Source organism: Erythrolamprus reginae, chromosome 4 (genome assembly GCF_031021105.1).
Source record: "Erythrolamprus reginae isolate rEryReg1 chromosome 4, rEryReg1.hap1, whole genome shotgun sequence".
NCBI lineage: Eukaryota > Metazoa > Chordata > Lepidosauria > Squamata > Dipsadidae > Erythrolamprus > Erythrolamprus reginae.
The window spans coordinates 58,365,055-58,387,862 of NC_091953.1; the positions used below are offsets into that span (position 1 = coordinate 58,365,055).

At 39.8% G+C, this 22,808-nt stretch overlaps 1 protein-coding gene across 3 annotated transcripts in view; it reads right to left on the minus strand.

Annotated features, from left to right (window-relative positions):
- Nucleotides 1-22,808, minus strand: part of SCAF4 (SR-related CTD associated factor 4) — a 59,142-nt gene that overhangs the window by 31,115 nt on the left and 5,219 nt on the right. For 2 of the 3 annotated variants that reach the window (XM_070750316.1, XM_070750315.1), the window contains exons 2-7: nucleotides 9,994-10,077; nucleotides 9,581-9,625; nucleotides 8,356-8,517; nucleotides 7,129-7,264; nucleotides 3,112-3,248; nucleotides 715-891 (exon numbers count right to left, since the gene is read on the minus strand). In XM_070750316.1, coding sequence (XP_070606417.1) covers nucleotides 715-891; nucleotides 3,112-3,248; nucleotides 7,129-7,264; nucleotides 8,356-8,517; nucleotides 9,581-9,625; nucleotides 9,994-10,077 — 741 coding nt within the window. The remainder of the gene's footprint in view (nucleotides 1-714; nucleotides 892-3,111; nucleotides 3,249-7,128; nucleotides 7,265-8,355; nucleotides 8,518-9,580; nucleotides 9,626-9,993; nucleotides 10,078-22,808) is intronic. The other variant, XM_070750317.1, reaches the window with a different exon arrangement.

Below are 22,808 nucleotides of genomic sequence, written 5' to 3' on the forward strand. Positions count from 1 at the left end.
CCAGTTCCATAGACCTGGTCCGAACCGGGAGGAACCCACCTCTGATTTGCCCCATAAAACCCAGTTGTTACCAGTCTTGTCTCCTTGCCTCCTCCTTAATCTTAAAAAAATTATTAATATTAGAACAGCAAAGCTGAAATAGTTTAGTTGAAATTGGACATCCAATTAGATATTACTAATTGTTTAAAATCTAACCTAGCCATTAAACCTGCCAGAATTAGCTTTAATTCTCTCTTCTACTTTTTCCAGACATTTCAACAATTTTAAGAGCAATCTTATCTAATCCAAAGGTCAGATAAAGTACATACCAGAGCTAAATCATGGTTTGTATCATCTCAAATATTAGTCAGTATCAACTGTTAATTTGCATCATGACTTCTATATGCACACCTGGAATTAATGCAACAAGCAGGTAACTACAAGACTCACTTTTAAAAAATGAACCACAGGACTGTATTATTGTTTCAGAGAGAGCAACAATTTTCCATATAGCCAGGACAAACTAAAAACCTATAAGGCTCTATAAATATCCTAATATTATGGTTTACCAAAAGACAGAAATGGAAGATGGGATTTTTGCATGCATATGAAAGAAGAGAATGCAAGGAGATGCCTTCAGGCTTGTTCTCACAGCACTATACTATAGTTTGTCATGGATTTCCCCTGAAACAAGATATTTGGATAATTCCTTTTCAAGTAGAAGAAAAATACTACCTTATCAAAAGATGTTTTTTGTTCTGGTATTTGGAAATCATGCTTTTGTTCTGGTGGCTGTGATGTCGTGGTCTGCAGCTGAGCTGTGATAGCTTGAACCTGAGCCATTACATTATTATCTATTACTGGAGACTGAGGTTTGGGAGGTTGCTGAAAAGTCTGGAGAATCTGTTGGAGCTATCAGATTAAAATTGCAACTGTTAATATAACTTAAGGACAGGGATAGCAGAGACATTGTTTAGGCATTATAAAATTTAGAGCCCTTCCAATGTAAATGGAACTAATACAGTATTCTCTCCTGCTTAAGAATTAATCTCCTAAAACAGCTCCCCTCTGCTTCTCATTAGTGGGAACTGTCTCTTATGTAAAAACCCAGAGAGGGGCTCTTTGTCTACCCCAAATTATGAAATGTAAGGAGATCCAGAAGGGACTAACCTTGGTTCTATTTCAATATCATTTAAGACCTGGCTTTTTATCTACACTTCTATTTGAAAATGAATTAAAGCTTTTTCAATATGAACTATACATTGTCACACACACCCTTAAAAGAGGGTGAAAATTTGAGTGCGTCTTATACATAGAATGTAGCCCCACCCACACAACCCCACCCTTTGCCTTCTTGCAGCAAAGAGCACACAGCCTGATTATCACAAGCCATTGTTGGCCTGCCAACCACCAGCTGTTTCAGGCTGCAGGCAGGAATAAGCTATGAAGCTATGGCAATCCTTGCAGCCTGAAACTATTAGCTGCTTGTGCTAATCAAGCTGATTAAAACTGAAAGTGAAACTGAAAGGGGCAGCAAGAGGCAAATTGCTGGGAGGTAGGGCAGATTTTTATTTTCCTTTGCTAATGAAGCTGTGCTGAAACTGAAACAGGCTGTGTGCTATAAATGCCTATTAACTTATTAGACTTATTTTTTAAAGACTGCTTTATTATTGTTCTAGACCACTTAACAAAATGAAGAAACTTTTTAAAATAAATGCTTGATCTGAAGAGGCCCTCTGCTATTGTACTGTATCTTCTTTTAAATAGCAGAGAATAACGTATACTTCCAGAAAGCCACATAAATCTTAACAGCTTATGTACAAGTATAGTCTGAAATGTAACAATGTCCTGATTAGTATTAAGATAAGGCAGCTGAGTTAAACCTTGACTTAGTCATGTTTGGAGTAGATCTATTTAAATAATTGGGAGGAGTTAGTGTGACTACATTTAAGAAAACTTTCTGGCATTAATATACTGCCATAAGAAGAGCCGGGGTGGCGCAGCAGGTAGAGTGCTGTACTGCAGGCCACTGAAGCAGATTGTAGATCTTCAGGCCAGCGGTTCAAATCTCATCACTGGCTCAAGGTTGACTCAGCCTTCCATCCTTCCGAGGTGGGTAAAATGAGGACCCGGATTGTGGGGGCAATAGGTTGGCTCTGTTAAAAAGTGCTATCGCTAACATGTTGTAAGCCGCCCTGAGTCTAAGGAGAAGGGCGGCATAAAAATCGAATAAATAAATAAATAATGTACATTTCTCCATTTCTTTGCTATTTCTATAGGTCAGGCACACAGGCACATAAATACACCATAAACAGCATATATAATCTGTACTGTTTGCTGCAAAGAGGCAAATTGCTGGAAGGCAGAGGCAGATTTTTTTCTTCTTGTTTTCCTTCCCGAAAGCTAGGCGCATCTTATACTTCGGAGCATCTTATACTCCGAAAAATATGGTATTTAATTTCTTAAATTGTTTATTGGTTGAATTCCTCTCTCTGAAATCTATGAATATTGAGCAAGCCAAACATAATTGAATAAAATGAGCTGTATTTCAATTACATTTTACCATTAATCATTATTTTACCTACTGTAGTAAAAGATAGTTGATCTTGTGACTATGCATCTACTTGCAGATTACAACATGGTGTAAAGGTACAATACCATTTTGCCATGGAAACACTGCAACATACCATGATTGCTTTTAGAAGAATGCAATGGCAGTGGATTGCTACTGGAATGGACTACTATTGGAAAAATGAAAAATACAGTTTTCTACATATACTAGGACAGCTCTTCTATGACTTGAGGACTTCAACACCCAGAATTCCTGAGCCAATCATGCTAGCTCAGGAATTCTGGGAGTTGAAGTCCATATGTCATAGAAGCATCAACTTTGCCTACCCCGTGCAAGGACATTTGATATTCTCCTTGGAGAACAGGCACAGACTAACTGCATGGCTAAACATTTTTTTATTCATGCTGGCTGATATGTATAACAGCAGAAAACCGGATTTCACTTTTTATCAATATAATTCACAGGTTTCCAGGATAGTTTTAAACATATAGTACTGAAGATATAGTCTTACTTGAATAATATTTTCTTAACAATTTTTTAAAACAATATCTTTTGCTTACCTGCTGTCCTTGTGTTGTTTGAAACAACTGAGCAACTGCAGCAAATGCATCAGTATTGGGTAGCTGTGACACAGCAGGTACTGAATTAGCACCAACTTGTGGTGGTTCAGATGGAATTGTAGCAGATTGTGGTGAACCTATAAAAATATTTAACAATTTAAATCTTAAATACAATTTAAGATTTTGAAGTGCTCCCATATATAAACCACTTTACACTTCAATTTATTATTCTAAAGTGATCGAATTCTAAATCCTCTACAGTATGATCCAAAAGTAGTTTTGATCTCTTGCAGCAGAGTTCTTTAAATTGGATTAAATATGTCATCCATGCTTATCTCACAAATATGATGAGGTTCTGCATTCTCCCAATACAATTTATATTGTATTCTGTAAAATCAGTATTCTATTCAAGGATCATAAGGATCATATGACACGACTTCACAACAACAAAAATAATGTATAAGGCAGGGGTCGACAAAGTTGTTCAGAATCTAGGAGCCAGCCAAAAAATTTAGGAGCCAGAATTTTTTTTAAGCAAACTTGGTTTTTTGCCGAGTCTCCACCTGACATCGCTTTCACCCCCTCCCCCCCGGCGCAGGCCTGGCTCCGCCGAGCCGGCTCTGCTGTACTCCCGTCGGGATCCGAGGGGAGACCGTTAGTCAGAAACCGAAACAGAGAAGAAGGAAAGGGAGACCGGGCCGGGGACGCGGGTGAGGGGGGGAGGGGGGAGGAGGGGTTACTGGTCGGAAGTCACCGCGCACGCGGCCGGAGGAGGAATGAACAAAACCTCACGCCGGGAGGGGAGGGGCTTCCGCTTCTCTCCGAAGGCGGGTGAGCGGCCAAGATCGGAGCGTCTGTGTGCGGTGGGGGGGAGTGAAGGGGTTCGAGTAGGAGGCGGAATGGAGGCAAGGGGGGGAGGGAGAGACGCACGCAAGCGCAGGGGACGCTGGGAAAGCAGCTCGCTCCGAGGTTGATGGGCGGAGCTACGGAAGCCAAGATGTACCATTTCTGGGCGTAAACACAAGGCGGGAAAAATATACTGTATACCAGTGATTTTCAACCTTTTTTGAGCCGCGGCACATTTTTTACATTTACAAAATCCTGGGGCACACCACCAACCAAAATGACACAAATCTAATAAATAAATAAATAAATAAAAAATAAATACATACATACATACATACATACATACATACATACATACATAAATAACCCCCTCATATATACAATCCCATGTAACATCCCCTTATAAATACAGTCAATCATCAATCATCCCTCCTGAAATTTATACCACTGTCTCATTTCTGGGTACTTCTCCTGTCTTTCCCCCTTTTCTCTCTCGTGTTTCTCATTTCTCTCTCTTCCTCCCTTTTTCCCTCATTCCTTCTCCCTCTCACTTCTCCTCTTTTTCCATCCCTGTCTCTCTCCCCCCCTTATGTGTGTGTATGTATACACACTCCAACCATTTCCAAAACCAGTTGAGGGCTGGGGTTTTTTTCTCTTTTATCCTTTTCAAAAACAGGTGTGGGCTGGGGGGGGTTTCTTATTATTTGGGTGCTTTTTACCATATGCTTCAAGAATCACCTCTCTCTCTCTTTTGTTTCACTCTCCTCTCATTCTCTGCCTCAATCATTTTCTCATTTCTCCTTTTTTCTCCCCTTTTTGTTCTCATTTCTCTCACTCTCCTTTCCTCTCCCTATCTGTCTTGCTTTCTCTCTCTCTTGCTATCTTTTTCTCTCTCTTGTTCTCTTATTTTCTCTCTCTCTCTTGTTCTTTCTCTCTCTCATGCTTTCTCTCTCTTGTTCTTTCTCTCTCTGTTGCTCTCTCTCTCTTATTTTCTCTCTCTCTCTCTTTCCTTTCTCTCATTCCCTCTTTCTCTCTATCCTTTCTATCTCTCACTCTTTCCTTCTCTCCCTCCCTTTCTCTCTCTTTCCATTCCCTCTTTCTCTCTATCCTTTCTATCTCTCACTCTTTCCTTCTCCCCCTCTCTTTCTCTCTCTTTCCTTTCTCTCATTCCCTTTCTCTCTATCCTTTCTATCTCTCACTTTTTCTTTCTCTCCCTCCCTTTCTCTCTCTTTCCTTTCTCTCATTCCATCTTTGTCTCCTGGGGCTGACTGCGCCTGCCCTGCACCCCCCACCGCGGAGGGAAAGCATTTGGCATCGGCACCGCCAACCCCCCCCCCCTCCACAAGCAGCAAAAGCCTCTGCGACTGAGCCGGAAGGCAAACGGCGCACCCCACCGCTTAGGCTTTTGCTGCTCCTGGGGGGGGGAGGATTTTCTCCTCCCCGCCCCCCCGGCAGCCAAACGTCGCTGGTGCAGGAAAGCAGCGTGTTAAAAGGCGCGCTGCTTTCACGGAAAACAAACCCGGCTTTCCTGGCAACGGAGGATGACAAGCAGGATGAAGCGGGGTGGAGCAACGCGAGGCTCAAGCAGGCAGCTTCCGCGCGTTTCTTTCAGCGGAAGAGGAGGAGAGGGAGCGGATCGGGCGGGCGGGGGCTGCGCCTTCTACTGCCGGCGCCTCCCCGCCCCCGCCCCCCCCCCCCAGGCAGGCAGGGGAATGGGGACTGCGCGCCCATGGAAAAGGGCACGCAGGGGGGGTATTTTGGGGTGCGCGGGTAGCGGCGGCGGCGGGCAATAGCCGGGGGGCGGCTTCTGCAAGTGGGAGCTCCAGGGCTGAAGCCTCAGCCCTGGAGCTCCCACTTGCAGGAGCCACCTCGCGGCACACCTGGCCATGTCTCGCGGCACACTGGTGTGCCGCGGCACACCGGTTGAAAAACACTGCTGTATACATACAGTACAGCAGGCAACATTTTCTAGGCGCCAGACAACATTTTCTAGGCGCCACTGGCGACCAGGCGCCTGGGTTTGTCGATCCTTGGTATAAGGCTCACATCACAACATAAGACTAATAATGGCAGATGGCATTCTAATAATTTATTTTCAGGCAAATTTAATTAGAACACAGGAGTAGTGTTGGGCGAACTGAACTTGCACAGTTCGGGTTCGTGCCGAACTTTGCAGTGTTCAGCATGCCGAACCGGAACCTGAACTTTTTTAAAAGTTCAAACACTGTGAAGCGCCGCCGCCCGGCTATCATCTTCTGAAATAAACAAGGAGGTGGGGAATCCCACAACGGGATTACAGGGGTGGGGCTTTGACGTCACGGAGACTCCTCCCTGGCCAGCCGAAACGGGGAGTTGAGGAGGAAATGAAGCCACGGGCCAAGAAGGAGTCTCCGTGACATCAAAGCCCCGCCCCCAGAATCCCATCGTGGGATTCTCCACCTCCTTGTTTATTTTTACGGAAAAGGACGCCGCAGCGGCGCTGCAAGCAAAAGGAGGTGGGGAATCCCACAATGGGATTTTGGGGGTGGGGCTTTGACATCACAGAGACTCCTTCCTGGCCAGTGGCTTTATTTCCTCAACTCCCCGCTTCAGCCAGCCTTGAAGGAGTCTCCATGATGTCAGAGCCCCGCCCCCGGAATCCCATCATGTGATTCCCCACCTCCTTGTTTATTTTTACAGGTGTAAAAATTTTGTAAGTATTCGGGTTCAGCGAACTTACCCGAACTCCGCTGCCAAGTTCGGGTAAATTCGCCGAACCCAAACTTTGTTGGGTTCGCCCAACACTACACAGGAGTCAATAATATTGAAGATAAATGAAAGAAAAAGAATATAAAAATCAATCTGAATAGGTCTTGAAAAACACAAATCCTACTGGAATGCTCTTCGGAGCACTCTTGCTCTTTGATATATTCACTTACATGATCAAAATATGCATTCCTTTATAAAAAGGAGTGTTTAATTGATGACTATTTCAATTCGTTCTACATAGGTTATAACAAAATAAGACTTCAAATAAAGCTATCAATATTCAAACTTAGGAAACTGCCTTTTGTTGAGTCAGATCACTGATTCTCCTAAGCTCTCCAGGGTTCCAGGCAACTGTTCAGATATGTCAAGGATTGAAACTGAGATTTTTTAAAAAGTCTAAACCAGGGTGGTCCTAATTCTTACCTTCATTATTGGTGGCATCTTCTGTCACCGAGGTTGCACTGCTAGCTCCTGCTGCCATGTCCAGAAGTGGCTGAATTATTTCTATTTTAAACACACCATTTTTCTGCCATAGGTTGAGGACACGAACTATCTTACTCTGTTTAACAAGAAATTATGTCAGTATACTTTTAAAAAAGTTTAATCTTTTTTAATCACTACTCAGAAAATACTCTCCTGTTGCACACTTAACCTTCATGTATTATGAAACAAGGAACATGTTTTGAGCTTATGCACTACCCTTCCATTATTCAAATAAATGTAGGATATTCCAATCTGAGTATTTTTTTTATTCTGAGAAAAAAGAGTAAATGCACTGAGCTGCAATACAATATCAATCTCCATTGGAGATGAAAGAGGAAAATCATCTAGCCTTTACATATGAAAAAGGCTAATCACCTAGCATCTACATATGAAAAAAAGATCAGGAAGAGGGCAAACTATCTAAAAGCATGAGTAACTAGGAACAGAGACAACAGTCACATTAAATTCAAATCAAACTCCAACATGTCTTGGCAATATCTATTTTACAACAGAATATTTAGAAATCATATTTTTTTTTAAAAAAAATATACAGCAGAATTCTGAGTTACATGACAGATAAAGGAATCCACCCCCACCCACCCCAAAATATTCACTCTGGCACAGCCAGTTTACTTCACTAGAATTTGTTCTTGATCAAGGTTTCCAGATTTTTTAAACTTTTTTTAAAATTACATAGATTGAGACCATCTGAAAATCCCTGTTCTGAATCACTGATCATATCAAGTCTTATGGTAATATTATTTCAAATACAATAAAATCCAAATTACAGGACTATCTACATTAGAAAATAGGATTATGCAGCAATCTGGATACAGAGAGTAAAGTTGATTCAGATTGTAAGCAGGTGCTTATATAACAATTGTTAACAAATGCTCAAAGCTTATGTTATAGTATCAATAACTGCTGTACATGTGTCCATGCAATTCCAAAATAATTTTGCAATCCCATTGAAGAGTTCTTCCAATCTTAAAGTAAAGAGAAAGTGCCTCATGAAATTGAAGGCAAAGTAAGTAAGAGAAACATTTAACTTAAAGGCCTTATTCAACACCAGAGTCTTATTTAACAATCTTGGATCTGTATCCTAGACAACTCCTCATGTACAGGTGATAAATTAATTTCAAACAAAGTTAAAAACAACTACTATACCTTATCTTCTGATGGACAGAGATATAAATACTGGAATGTGGCAGTTATATTCTTACAGAATCTTGGCCCAAAAACATCCTTGTCTGTTCCAAATTGATGACGAGATTGGCGAACAATGGAGTCAATAACATAAAGTCCAGGAACTTTATATTCAGGTTTACACTAAAGAAAGAAAACATATCATCATTTCTAAATGTGCAACTGAAGTTTAAGATAATAATGTTAATTATTTTATTTATTTATTTATTGGATTTCCATGCTTATAAAATAAGTGTGTTGGATAAGTTGGATAACAATTTCAGGTTTGACCAACGAATATTTCTTTCTTATGCATGAGCGTCTACCATATTTAAGGTTTTCAAAATGATACCCAAGATCATGTTTCTATCTTTCCAGTAATTTATCCTTTCTAGTGCCTGGCTCACATTCTTAGAACTAGTTTCTACTTCTGCTGTCTCATTTCTCAATGGACAATGTGTTGCTTTGATGCATCTTCTTTCTGGAGAACCAACCTCACTGATTCTTTGTAATGGGCTATGATTCTGTATCTGAGTTTCTAATTTGAAGACTATAGGATCACCAGTAATGGAATTTTAAACAAAATACAAGTCATATATGACCAGTTGTCACTCTCTTAAACTTTTCAGTATTTCAAGTATTTTCACACACTACCTCTTATTCTTGTCTATTATTTTCCTTGATATGGATGGAGTATATTTGTTAAATTTATATGCCACCCATCTCCCCTACAAGGTGACTCTGGGCAGCTCACAAATGATAAAAATAAGTGAAAGATAAAATATTAAAATGAACTGACATTAAAACTTTTAAAAACAGCTAAAAGCACACCTAAAGAACCAAGAGATAGATAGGATGAGGATGAAATCTTTTTAAGGCCTTCCCTATTGGAAAGGTTACATACAATTCTACGCAGGACTGGAGGTGAATAGAAAGTTCCCATTGATGGAATACAGGCATTTATTTGAGCAGTTTTTCCATCCACCCAAACAGAATGCTGAGTAAACTCTTCTATTTCAAATCTGATCAGAATTGTTAGGGGAACATGTTTAACCTCACTCTACACTGCCAGTCTCCATGAACCCTAGGAAGTAAAATAATCCCCATGATCTCTTCAATATCCTTTCTCAAATGTTATATGTGACAAAATGTTACTATGGAGAAAACTGCTGAGTCTTTACAACTTATTTTGAGTAATTCCACTTACCTTTTTAATAAACTTCTCTACAATTTGGACAACATGTTTGTAAAGCTGAAAGGAAAAATTAAATGTGTTTTATTTGATGTTTTATTTCATTCCATAAAATATATAGAAAAATATGATTTTATTTTTACAGGTATAAATTGCAGAGCACTACTATTATAATTAAAAGCAAGATGGAACCTTTTAGGGATGATGGAACTCAGTTCAAATTTAACAAGTCTTTTAAATTTAAGTATTAAAAGAGGTTTACACAAACCATGAAGAATACATATTAAAAAATGAATGCAAATATTCAAGGTTTGCAAAATAAGGAAAATGAACAAACTCTTGCTTCAACTAAAACACTACAAATCTTATATTTTGATATGAGAGGCCAATTTTGCTTATGATAGAATAAATATTCTTTATCAAGTTACCTTAATAGCTTTAATGGCAGCTTTAGTAATGAGAATCATCTTTGCACGAGAAATTGGAGGCTTCATCTCCATCAATGAGAAAAGCTAAAAAAAATGTAACAAAATTTAAAATGTAATATTTTAGATAAACAAATGTTATTTACTACATTATGTATTCATTCTAAAATTTTTAAAGTTACACTTATGAAACACAATTGTCTACTTTTATGAAATGTTTATTACTTTGTAATACTATACTGTATATTGCCACTCCATTATAAATATTTGACTCGTTAGGATAAAAGCATGTTCTATTTTAGAAATATGCCAAAATCAATTATATGGTCAAGAAAGTAGAGCAAAACTGCAAAGGAACGTTGATTTTCAAGTTCCTCCTTAATAGCAGCAGATAAAATGACAGAAAACAAGGAAACCTAAGAATTGTATTTGTTTGTTGCATTTTATGCCGCTCACTTCAAAACGGAATTGCCAATAGAGTGATACCTTGTCTTACAAACTTAATTGGTTCCGGGACGAGGTTCTTAAGGTGAAAAGTTTGTAAGATGAAACAATGTTCCCCATAGGAATCAATGGAAAAGCGATTAATGCGTGCAAGCCCAAAATTCACCCCTTTTGCCAGCCGAAGCGCCCGTTTTTGTGCTGCTGGGATTTCCCTGATGCTCCCCTCCATGGGAAACCCCACCTCCGGACTTCTGTGTTTTTGCGATGCTGCAAGGGAATCGCAAAGACACAGAAGTCCTTGAAACCCCACCTCCGGACCTCTGTGTTTTTGCGATGCTTTCACTGAGGCTCCCCTCGCTGGGAAATTCCACCTCCACCTTCACTGTTGCCAGTGAAGCGCCCGTTTTTGCGCTGCTGGGATTCCCCTGCTGGGATTCCCCTGCAGCATCACAAAAACACAGAGGTCCGGAGGTGGGGTTTCCCATGGAGGAGAGCCTAGGGGAATCCCAGCAGCACAAAAACGGGGGCTTCGCTGGCAACGGAAGTCTGGAGGCGGGGCAACCCAGCGACGGCGGTGGGTTTGTAAGGTGAAAATAGTTTGTAAGAAGAGGCAAAAAAGTCTTAAACCCCGGGTTTGTATCTCGAAAAGTTTGTATGACGAGGCGTTTGTAAGATGAGGCATCACTGTACTCCCTTGCACCTACTAAAAATAAAAAGTAGAGAAGCAGACAGAATCAAATTTATGCAGATTAAGATTAAGAATTTCATTTCACACGTTAAATAGACAAGATATTTAGAATCACTACTTCTTCCTAAAAGTATATAATAGAACAGTTACAGAATGGACTAAAATGACCTTGTACCATCCTCAAAGATAAACTGGTGCCATTTACTGTTTCTTATTAAAAATTTCCTTTCATTAATGAGTTGAAATGAATTTTGAGTTAGAAAGAAAAAAAGCTAAAAATAAACATTTCTTTCGTGCTACCCTTCCAATATCCCAGATACAGTACAAATAATACCATATAATACCAAATATTAATTTAAAAAACTTTAAAAAATAAGATCCAGAGAAAAAAATCTAAGAGCGTTTAGCATGTACTAATGTTGAACAGTAAATCAAAATAGAGGAAAAGTAAGTAGAGTGGTACCTCTATCTAAGAACACCTGTACTTAACTAACTTTTCTAAATAAGAACCGGGTTTTCCAGCCTCCAAAACTGTACCCGGAAAAGGCAGGGAGAAGCCTCCGTGGGGCCTCTCTTAAGAATCTCCTGGGAGGAAACAGGACCAGAAAAGGTGGGGAGAAGCCGCCGTGGGGACCCTCTAGGAATTTCCTCGAAAGAAACAGGGCATCTACCCTTCCTGTGGTTTCCCCAATCGCACACATTATTTGCTTTTACATTGATTCCTATGGGAAAAATTGCTTCTTCTTACAAACTTTTCTACTTCAGAACCTGGTCATGGAACAAATTAAGTTTGTAAGTAGAGGTACCACTATATCTCATTACAGCCCAAGACAAGCATATTAAAAAAATTACAAATATAATAAAATAAACAGCAAAATGACATGAAAGATACAATAAAATTTAATACATACATGCAGACCTGTACTTATCAACCTACATATCATATTGATACCATTTATGTCCTACTAAACCAAGACTAAAAACAAATTTTACCATATTTTAAATAATGGCTGGATTTCCTCTTTCAGGAGAGGTAAAATCGCTGGGTGAGATCATCCAGGGGCACGGGGTGAGTTACCACCAGTACTTTGATGATACTCAGCTGTACATTTCCACCCCGTGTCCACTCAATGAAGCAGTAGAAGTAATGTGCTGGTGTCTGGAGGCTGTCAGGGTCTGGATGGGTGTCAACAGGCTCAAGCTCAATCCAGACAAGACGGAGGGCTGTGGGTACTGCCTCCCAAGATCATGTCCATCTGTCCGTCCATTATCCTGGGGGGGGGGCATTATTGATCCCTCAGAGAGGGTGCGCAACTTGGGCGTCCTCCTCAATCCACAGCTAATTTTAGAAAACCATCTTTTGGCTGTGGCGAGGGGGGAGTTTGCCCAGGTTTGCCTAGTGTACCAATTGCAGCCCTATTTGGACAGGGAGTCTTTGCTCATGGTCATTCATGCCCTTATCATCTCAAGTATTCGACTACTGCAATGCTCTCTACATGGGGCTACATTTGAAGAGTGTTCGGAAACCTCAAATCGTCCAAAATGCAGCCGCGTGAGCTGTTTTGGGCCTTCCAAAATATGCCCACATCTATCACTCCACGGACTGCATTTGCTGCCGATTGGTTCCTGGACACAATTCAAAGTGTTGGTTATGACCTATAAAGTCTTACATGGCATAGGACCAGATTATGCTGAGTTTTTGGAGAGGAGTGGCATACAAATCTAATAAAGTATTATTATTATTAATATTATTATTATTATTATCATCATCATCATCTCCGAGACCGCCTTCTGCTGTACGAATCCCAGTGTCTGGTTAGGTCCCTGGCTGGCAGGGCCTAGGGAAGAGCTTTCTCTGTGGAAGCACCGGCCCTCTGGAATCAACTCCCCCCCAGATTCACACTGCCCCCACCCTCCCTCCTTCCGTAAGAATTTGAAAACACATTTATGTCGCCATGCTTAGGGTCATTAGACCCCAGCCTCTGCCCAATGAATGTATCTGGTGTGATAGTATGTGTGTGACTTTTTGATTGTAAATGTTTAGTTTTAAGATTTTTTAAAAAGTTATTATCCTATTAATTGGCCTAGAATCTTTTATTTATTGTATTTTTTACTAAAATGTTGTAAGCTGCCCCGAGTCCACGGAGAGGGGCGGCATATAAGTCCAATAAATAAATAAAAATAAATAAAATCCCACAAAGGGTAATAACTGAAACCTACAAGGTATCCACATCAAAAGCATCTCCATTTGGCTAAGATTCACTCTGAACCTGTCCCACCCTGTACAGTTCCTCAGAACTTCCAAGTGTAGGGTCAGGATTTTCATCTACTACCATAACTCACACTGTATAAAATACACACTATAGCTCTATGAAAATTTCAGGTTCTAGTTTCCTGAGGTTCTGTATGTTTTTCATGCATCCAAGGTAAAGGGTCTGGTAATACTATGATTATGAAATCACAGTTGCCAATTCTTTAGCTGGTACAGTATTGGCTTTGATAGGCATCAGGTTTCTTTTCAAGAAGCTAAGATATCATAATGTATCAGATTAGTATATGTGTGATCCAAGCAGTGTAGACTTTTATAACCGACAGGTGTAAATTTTGTCGATGTACAAATTGTCTACGTGCCATCCAAGGTTTTCCTGGTATGGCACCCAGTAAGCAGATAACTACTGGGACTACAGAGGATGGTTTATGCCAGTGATGGCGAACCTATGGCATGGGTGCCACAGGTAGTAAGTGGAGCCATATCTGCTGGCACTTGAGCCGTTGCCCGAGCTCAGCTCTAACATGCATGTGTGTCAGTCAGCTGATTTTTGGCTCACAGAGGCTATGAGAGGGCGTTTTTTGCTTTTAGAGAGCCTGGGGGATGGGAGAGGGCGTTTTTACTCTCCCCCGGCTCCAGGGAAGCCTTTGGAGCCTGGGGAGGGCAAAACACGAGCCTACTGGGCCCACCAGAAGTTGGGAAACAGGCCATTTCCAGCCACCAGAGGGCCTCCATGGGGTCGGGGAAGATGTTTTCACCCTCCATAGGCATTGAATTATGGGTATGGGCACTCGCGCATCCATGATAGCATGCGCCCATGCTCTTTTGGCACCCAAGGAAAAAAGTTTCGACATCACTTATTTATACAATTTTCTTTCAAGTTCAATTTTCAGATCTTGATATTTTGTGATCTTCTCCAACACTTTGTCTTATATTCTACTATTCCTTGGTACGGCCACAGCAATTATCCAATTATTCTTCTTTTCAATCATAGTTAAATTTATTGTATTATAAACCAAAACATTTCGTATTCAGAAATATTTCAACCTGGTCATTTTCAACTACCTTTTCAACTATATTTTTTCACCAAGGTTTCATTACTGGCACATGGCAATTTTTATAAATGCTCATTTTGGCAACTATGTTATATTATTTACAACCAGTTTCAGTGATATTCTTGCACTAGCTTAATTCTTCTGTTTCTTCTGCTTTTTTGCATATATGGCATCTCAAACCATTTGGTGAATTTTTTAATGCCAGCCTTGATTGCATTATTTCAAATAGCTTAAACAACCAAAATCAAACCTTCAATTTATTTTATTTTATCAATTGTAAGCCATTGCCAGGTTTCATCTTTGTCCACTTCCCCCTCATTTTTTTTTTTTTTTACAGAACTGGAGATTCTCAATCATCCAGGTCATGATTATCTCAAAGATGCTTTCTAAAGTCAGGGTTTTCTTTCTCTTAAAAACAATTTGCTTATCATCCAGGAACCTTCTTCATTTATAAGAGGGGGGGAAAAACAAGAAAATCCAGATGTCTTTTGGAAAGCACCTTTGGAATGACTACATGTTGCTTTTCTTTGTCAGTAATGTTTGTTTTTTTATTACATTTTTTGATATTCAAATTTTGTTTCCTGTACAGTGCATGTTCTTGCATCAGTGCAAGAACATGCACATTACATAATCAGCCAACATATGCTTTTCTTCATTGACAGCTTGTTCGACTTAAAGTAAACCTTTGCCTCTATCTCTGCAGGGCAGGTATAATCTATCAACATCACTATGGGTTTGCAATGTATAGTGAATAATCATAGGTTTCTCTTCTTTTTTTCAGTTCAAACTGTCCAGTTCAGCATGTGACCAGTTAGTAATTCCACCAGTGCACCATATTTGATGTTATGGCCCAAGTACCAATGGTTCTGATGCTGTTTCCACTGTTTTTGTCTCTAGCAATTTTCTCACTCTTTGGATGTACTGTATTCTTTACTAATCACATTATTAATTTGTCCAAAGTTAATGTTATCCAACTGTAAAATGCCCTGATATTTATAGCCTTCAGCGATGGTTTGGCCATTTAGCATTTCAGTTCACTTATTGTTCTGGATTTAACCCCGATTTATTATTATTGTACCACAGTTGTCTAGGCCAAAGTCCATTGCTATATCTGTGCTAAAAATTGTTACACTTAATCAATGACTGGATTTCAATTTCTGATTTTCTATAAAGCTTCAAATGATCCATATAAAGCAAATATAAGATATTATTATTTTCTTTTGTTTGATAACCAAGATTTTTCTTTAAAATCACTGAAAATAGAATCATGGCAATAATAAATAAAGTTAATAACGAACTGCCTTACAAAATGCCTCTGCTCAGTGTTGACAAGATCATAGTTTTTATTTCCAATGAATTCCTTTTAAACACTATCTGTACCTCAGGTGTAGGATGAGGGTGAAGGACAGCCAGAATTCTCCAACATCTAGGAATAGCAATAGCCCACAAACCCACAGCCACAGTCCACCAGGAATTATCCAGAATAAAAATAAGATACAGAAGGATGAAAGAAACAATGTAATCTACAAAATCAACTGTAACAATTGCAACCAAGTCTATGTGGGCAAACATGTCAATTTAAAAACCTAGATCCATGAACACAGGCAAATAGTCAAATGCCACAATCACAAATCTTTAATCTCTACCCACACTAACATCAAACAGCATCAGTCTGATTGTATTAGTAGAAAAACCATTGGCTACGCTACCACCCACCATGCTTGTGAGTTTATCGAAGCCTGACACTCCATAAGCAATTCCATTAATAGAAACATTGACCTACAACTAGCCTATGAATCCAAATCAACTGCACAAGCCAAACAGAACAGCACGGATCCTCAACCAACCCAAGCAAGCCCCCTTAACTAATATGATCAAATTCAGTTTTAGTATAATTTAATTACTCTTTTTTATTCCATTCACTCTTTTACAGGCTTCTTCTTTAGCTCTTTTAACTTACTTGAAATCTATTATTTCCATCAAAATTAGTCATATTTTCTCTACCACTTCACCAGTTCTTTCTCTCTGTCTTTGAAAATAATTGAAAAAAATATTTTTCATATATGCACATTATTCAATATTATTTGCAGTTTTTGCAAAAAAATCTCTTCTACCAATTTTTTCTTCCACAACCTCCTTGATTTTATCAATCTACTAAACATCTCCCATGATTGCAACTCACAAACATTTCTGTAAAATAATTCTTTTTATTTAGATTCAAACAATTTCCACGCTCTTCTCTTATATACACTTTCAATTCAGTCTAATGTAAGACACTGTTCTGACAACAATTTTGTGCTGTCTCTTCTTGCAATTATTCCATTTACTGATGCAATACAGCATACGGGAAGGATAACTTAAATGACATTTGTATTTTTTTAATCTTCTCCAAAAAATATTCTACAAATATTCCACCCTTAACAGGCATAGATTAACATTAATAGAATATTTCAGGAATTACATTATTCTACCCACCTCCCAAAATAGCAACTGTATTTTTTGCACTATAACACACACTCCCCGCCAAAAAAGTGGGTGGAAATGTCTGTGCATCTTATAGAGTGAATGTTGCCGAAGCCTCACCCACCCTACCCTTTGGTTGTTTTTGGCCTCTGCATCCCATTTTCGGCCTCCCTGTGTCCCATTTTTGCCTGTTCCAGGCAGCAGGGATGGCTAGCCCTGCCAAATACTGCCACCGAAATGCAGAGATCGGCAGCAGCAATCACAGGCGATCCCCGCTGCCTGGAATGGGTGCCAACGGGATGCACGGAGGCCGAAAGTGGGACACGCAGATACGGTGGCCACCCCCACAACCTGGAGTCCAATCCAACCACTAATCAGCTGCTAATGCTAAATCAGGCTGTGCTGAAGCTGACCAGACTGTTTGGTGCAAGGAGGCAAATTGCTGGGAATCAGAGGCAGATGTTTTTTTCTTGTTTTCCTCTCCAAAAGCTATCTTCATCTTATTTGTTTGTTTGTTTTGTCAAGTACGTATTGGTGGAATACAAAGATAGAATAATATTTAGATACATGATCCTAGTAAGAGAAAAACATTAGGACAGGGAACGGAAGGCAAGCTAGTGCACTTAAAAACGCCCCTTACTGACCTCTTAGGAATCAGGAGAGGTCAACAGTGGATAGCCTAAGGATAAAGTTTTGGGGGTTAGGTGATGATACTACAGCAGTGATGGTGAACTATTTTTTCCTTGGGTGCCAAAAAGGCATGTGTGTGCGCTATCGTGCATACGTGAGTGACCATACCCATAATTTAATGTCTGGAGAGGGCAAAAACAGCTTCTCCCACCCCCCCAAAGACCCTCTGTTTCCCAACTTCAGGTGGGCCCAATAGACTAGTATTTCATCCTCCCCAGGCTCCAAAGTTTTCCCTGGAGCCAGGGGTGGGTAAAAATGCCCTCCCACATCCCCCTGGAGACTCTCTGGAAGCAAAAAACACCCTCCCAGAACCTCTCTGCAAGCCAAAAATCAACTGGCCGGCACACACATGCATGTTGGAGCTGGGCTAGGGCAATGGCTCGTGTGCCAGCAGATATGGCTCCGCATGCCACCTGTGGCACCCGTGCCATAGGTTCGCCATCACTGTACTAGAGGCAGGTGGTATTATTATTATTATTATTATTATTATTATTATTATTATTATTATTATTATTATTTTTGTATGCCGCCCCTCTCCGAGGACTCGAAGTGGCTCACAATAGTGAGTTCCATGCATCAACTAAACTACTCGGATACTAAAGACTGCAGTCGAGTTTAGAGCGGTTTACTTTAAGTTTTTATCCGTTGCATGCTAGTGTGTTGTTGTGATTGAAGCTGAAGTAGCCATTGACAGGAAGTACTGTATGTTGTAGATGATTTTATGGGCTATGCTTAGGTCGTGTTTAAGGTAATATACCGCAGTGTTTTTCAACCAGTGTGCCATGGCACACTAGTGTGCCGCGAGACATGGTCAGGTGTGCCGCGAAGCTCAGAGAGAGAAAGAAAGCAAGAGAGAGAGAGAGAGAGAAAGAAAGCAAGAGAGAGAGAAAGAGAACAAGAAAAAGAAAAAGAAAGTAAGAGAGAAAGAAAGAGAGGGAAGGAAGGAGAGAAAGAGAAAGACATAGAGGGAGGGAGGGAGGGAGAGAGAAAGAGAGCAAAAGGGAGAGGAAGGAAGAGAATGAAAGAGGGATGCAGAGAGAGAGAAAGAAAGAGGAAGGGAGAGAAAGAGGGAGGGACAGAGAAATAGAGCGAAAGGGAGGAAGAGAGAGAGCAAATTTTTTTGTCCAAACTTTTTTAGCCACCCCCCCCTGCCCGCTCAATGTGCCCCAGGGTTTTGTAAATGTAAAAAATGTGCCGCAGCTCAAAAAAGGTTGAAAATCACTGATATACCGTATTCTCACTAAAAGAGACTGATAATTAGGGTGCATACTATACTCTGGACGTAGTTTTCCCCCACACACAGCCCTAACTAGCTGCTAAAGTTCTTCCCAGCTCTTACCTTGAAGGCTCTTTCATTATTTCTTTCTGTGAAGAATGTTTTCCAAGCCCTAAGTCTTTGGAGGGGTTTTCCATTACTCTAACTTACTCCAAAGAAGTTTCTTTCCAGCCCTAACCAGGTGCTAACAATGTTCCCAATTTTTACCAGCTTGCAAGCTCTTTCATTGTTACTCTCTAAGAAGAATGTTTTCCAAACCCTGTCTTTGTAGGGTTGGTTTTTCATTGCTTTACTTGCTCCAGATGTTTTTTCCAGCCCTTACCAGGTGCTATTAATGTTCCCAACCTCTTTCATTGTGATTCTCTACCAAGAATGTTTTCTAAGCTCTAGGTTTTTGCCAGGTTTTTTTACCATTGGTCTAACTTGCTCCAAATATTTCTTTCCAGCCCTAACCAGGTGCTAATGATGTTCCCAGTTCTTACCCGCTTACAAGCTCTTTCATCATTACTCTCTGTGAGGAATGTTTTCCAAACCCTATCTTGGCAGGGGTTTTTTTTTCCATTGCTTTAGTTGCTCCAGCCGTAACCAAGTGCTAACAATGTTCCCAGCTCTTACCGGCTTGCAGGCTCTTTCACTGTTACTCTCTGCAAAGAAGAATGTTTTCCAAGTCCTAAGTCTTTGCAGGTTTTTTCCATTGCTCTACGTGCTCCGACTGACTCTTTCCAGGTGCTAATGATGTTCCCAGCTCTTACTGGCTTTGAAGCTCTTTCATTGTTACTGTCTCAGAATAAAGGTTTTTTTAAGTCCTTAACCAGGGGATAAAATAATGTGCTGAAGCTGACCAGACTAAGGATGCTAGCCAGAAGAATACCTGGTAAGCAGATTCTTTTCCCTGTTTTCCTCCCCATAAACTAAGGTGCAACTTACACTCCGGTGCGTCTTATACTCCAAAAAATACAGTAGTTCTAATCTTTCTAAACCTAGGATTGTAAATCTAGCTGTGTAGGGTATTCTGTTGCAAGTAGAGGGCTCTTCTAGTAAAGCATCTATGGACATTTTCTAGAGTGTTAATGTCCAAAATTTGGTGTGGGTTCCAGACAGATGAGCTGTGTTCAAGAATTGGTCTGGCGAACGTTTTGTATGCTCTGGTTAGTAGTGTGAGATTACCGGAGCAGAAGCTACGTAGGATTAGATTAACAACTCTTGAAGCCTTTTTACCTGAATTGCCCAAGTAAATAAGATATACTCATACAGATGTCATTGATGTAATTATTCTTTAGAAGAATAATGTCAACATTAGATTTTTTTAATATTTTCCTCCAAAAAGAAAATGCAAACATCTTTATGAAAGATTCTTCTACCACACAAGATATTTTTGGTGATATTTTTATATTATTTTCATCTTCTTTACAAAAAGAGACACTTATAAAACAAATCAAAGTAATACTAATGAAAGCAGTTCACTAATACAGACTATTTGACCAAACTTTTGGAAAAGCGAATGGGAAACCTGAGATCTTTCTTTGGGGAGTAAATCTTTCCAAAAGCCCTGAATAAAACCAATATGGAAAATATTTGTTAAAATCAGAGAACAGAAATTCTAGAGTCAGCACAGTGGAGCAAAGCATCACTTATAATGTCTATCCTTGAATACATACAGCAAGGGAAGTATGCTGGTTCCTTAGGACAATGGTTCCATGATGAAAACTATTTTCCCATTATTCTTCTTAATATTTTCTCAGGACCCAACAATAACACTCTGTCCTATACTCTGATGACAGTTCAGAGATTAATATACTGCCTTAATGTATATTTCTCCAATTCTTTGCTATTTCTATGTGTCAGGCACACATACACGGCAAACAGTGCATATCTTCTGTGCCATTTGCTGTTTGGCAAATTGCTGGGAAACAGAGCCCTTTTTTCTTTGTTTTCCTCCCCCAAAACCAAGGTACATACAAATATGGTATTTCTTTCTGGCTCCTTGACCTCTATTCCATTCCTTCTCATCTAGTCTGCTGTAGTCATAAGGATGCTAAATGAAGATTGATAAACATTCTTTTCTACTTCTAAAAACTGCCTTTTCTAAACCAACTCACTAAATTATTCAGATTGCTCAATTTTACTAGTAAACTGTTTTAATAACATAAATGTTATGATTTGAGTATAAAAGGCATAGGCTGGGACTGCCAAACTGAGTTTGCAGTATTTAATATAGGGAGAAACAAAGACTATGTTGCCATTCTGAATGAAGAGTTAGTCAAAGGGGAAAGGTACCGTAAGCTGGTGGTCACTAAATGATGGAGAAAAACTTATTGAAAGGCTAGCCCTAATCCTTCTAAGATAGCTCTTCTGATGGCAAATGTGTCCTGTTGTTTCTTTAGAATTGTAGTTGAATCCTGTGTTCAGTCACATATTAAATTTACCTGGGATTCATATGTAATACCACAGAGGCTGGGCAGCTTATGTAACCGATTTCCAGATAAGACACTGTACAATTAGGATGAGTTCAAAACAATAGTACAGATGAGTTTTTAAAACCAGTTGGAGGTGACATAAAGGAAACCTATGAACAAGATGTGACTTCAGAAAGATAGCTACACACAGTAATCTCTTAATATATGAACACATGAAGATGGATGGTCCCTGGGAATCTGGAAGGCCTCAAATCAGTAATGATATCTTTATTGTGTTTCAGACTGTCCTGCTTGGAAAAGGTCTAAATAGGCAGCCCCCAGATTACATATTTATCCCATACCAAGAATTGTTGCACAAATCAAGTTTTTTATCATTCATATGTATCATGTATGTTTGTTAGGCTTGCGCATGCACAAGAAGCTAGCTATATTTTACATGTTTTCCATGGTTTATGAAAAAAACCCTATAAAACTGACTTAGGACTTATATAAACCAGAGATGATCTATACGTGAAAAATTGAAGCTGTGACAGACCAGATCTTCTCCTCTTCTCTGCTAGCAGCAAGGGTGCAATTGGTGATTTCATTTATTTGGACTACTGATGTTCAGCAGAATAAGCTAGGTCAGAGATGTCAAAGTGGCAGCCCATGGGCCGGATGCGTCACATGCAGCCATGCCCACCGCAACTCAGGGAACGTGGAAAATATCATGAAATGTCATGTGACTGCAATGTTCTGCCACAAGTTTGACACCTGTGGGTTAGGTTGTAGCACAGTATTTGCAAAGCCTGATATTTAACCTGCAAATCACAACTGTAGCCACTTCAATTCTGGATGAAGCTGTACCTGTGGAGTTTTGGCATGTCATCACTTTTTACTTTCTTTAGTTTCTTAGCATTCGGGAGGAGAGCCACACCGGCTATGGTATCCAAAATAATTCTCAAGCACAGATGTTATGAAAGGAAGAGCCGATCGTTTTCCTCATTTGTGGAAAGCACAGGTGCAATAGGTACCAGATTGCTGCCTGACTGGCACACTTCTGTTGAGGAAGAAGAATAGCAGATTTTCTCCACAGGAGTGGATATTAACTCTCCAATGGTGGAAGATCATCAAAGGAGCTACTTTACGATCTCTATAAGTACTCTTGGTGCTTATAGCTCTAAGGGAAAGATGGTATTAAAATCCAGAAATTTGAATGTCTAAAATCTTTTAATGGTCTGGATAAAGACTAAGCACACCAACGATCCTGAATGCTAACAAGTCCAAGGACAGCAGCACTATGATAATGTAGAACTTACAATACTGCACATCCATGAAGAAGATTGCAGTCTTTTTATTAGAATAATAAAAGATGACTATGTATTGGGAATAATTTTGTGGGGCTGATTCTTTGACAATAAGTTGGAACAGTTAAAAATTCTAACACAATCGTAGAAACTTTGGGCGAGTAAACAAAACTATGGCATTGTTTTACTACAGGTAGTCCTCACTTAACAACAATAACTGAGCCTGAAAT